General features: G+C 34.4%; 1 protein-coding gene across 1 annotated transcript; it reads left to right on the top strand.

The window, feature by feature from the left end:
* Window positions 1-347: 347 nt before the first annotated feature.
* SARC_18143 (hypothetical protein) lies at window positions 348-590 on the top strand (the record flags this gene model as incomplete). The annotated part of the gene is made up of 1 exon (XM_014287774.1): window positions 348-590. A coding segment is annotated over one exon (243 nt), but the record flags the coding sequence as incomplete, so codon positions are not given.
* Window positions 591-610: the final 20 nt, after the last annotated feature.

Genomic DNA, 610 nt, shown 5'->3' with positions numbered 1-610 from the left:
ATATATCACTATATATATAATATATATATATATATATATTATATTATTCTATATGTAGTATATATATATATATATATATCATTATATATATATATAAATATATATTATATATATATGGATATACATATTGTGATATATATATATATATATATATTATATTATTATATTTACATATAGATTAGGAATTTAGAATTAGGGATGAGGGTTTCCACATTAGACAAGCCAAGAACACTTCACACACCTGGCAATGGATGACGGCGACGTTGTCTCTATCGGACAACAGCCACGAGTTATAGCCGATTTAATATGTATATAGTATATACACGTGCGTATATTGAATTTCACAGGAGCGGCCGGAAAGCTATACTAGTATCACCGGAGGTACCACCAATTCGAAAGTCAGAGATCTTAGCCAAAGCGAATGCGACGACTCCGACGATGTCGACCGGTCTGATGGCAACGGAAACGGATCCAGCAATGCGCTGACTATACCGCGAGTGAAGATTAGCTTCACCAACCAACCCCATGAACGTATGAAGAAATTTTCTCCAAGGTATGGAAGAAGCGTCGGTAGTGGATGGGGTACTTGAAACGGTTTCGTATATATATA

The sequence above is a fragment of the Sphaeroforma arctica genome, assembly GCF_001186125.1.
Source record: "Sphaeroforma arctica JP610 unplaced genomic scaffold supercont1.14038, whole genome shotgun sequence".
Classification (NCBI taxonomy): Eukaryota; class Ichthyosporea; order Ichthyophonida; genus Sphaeroforma; species Sphaeroforma arctica.
Note: the sequence above shows the minus strand (reverse complement) of the source record. Positions and strands in the feature narration are given on the sequence as shown.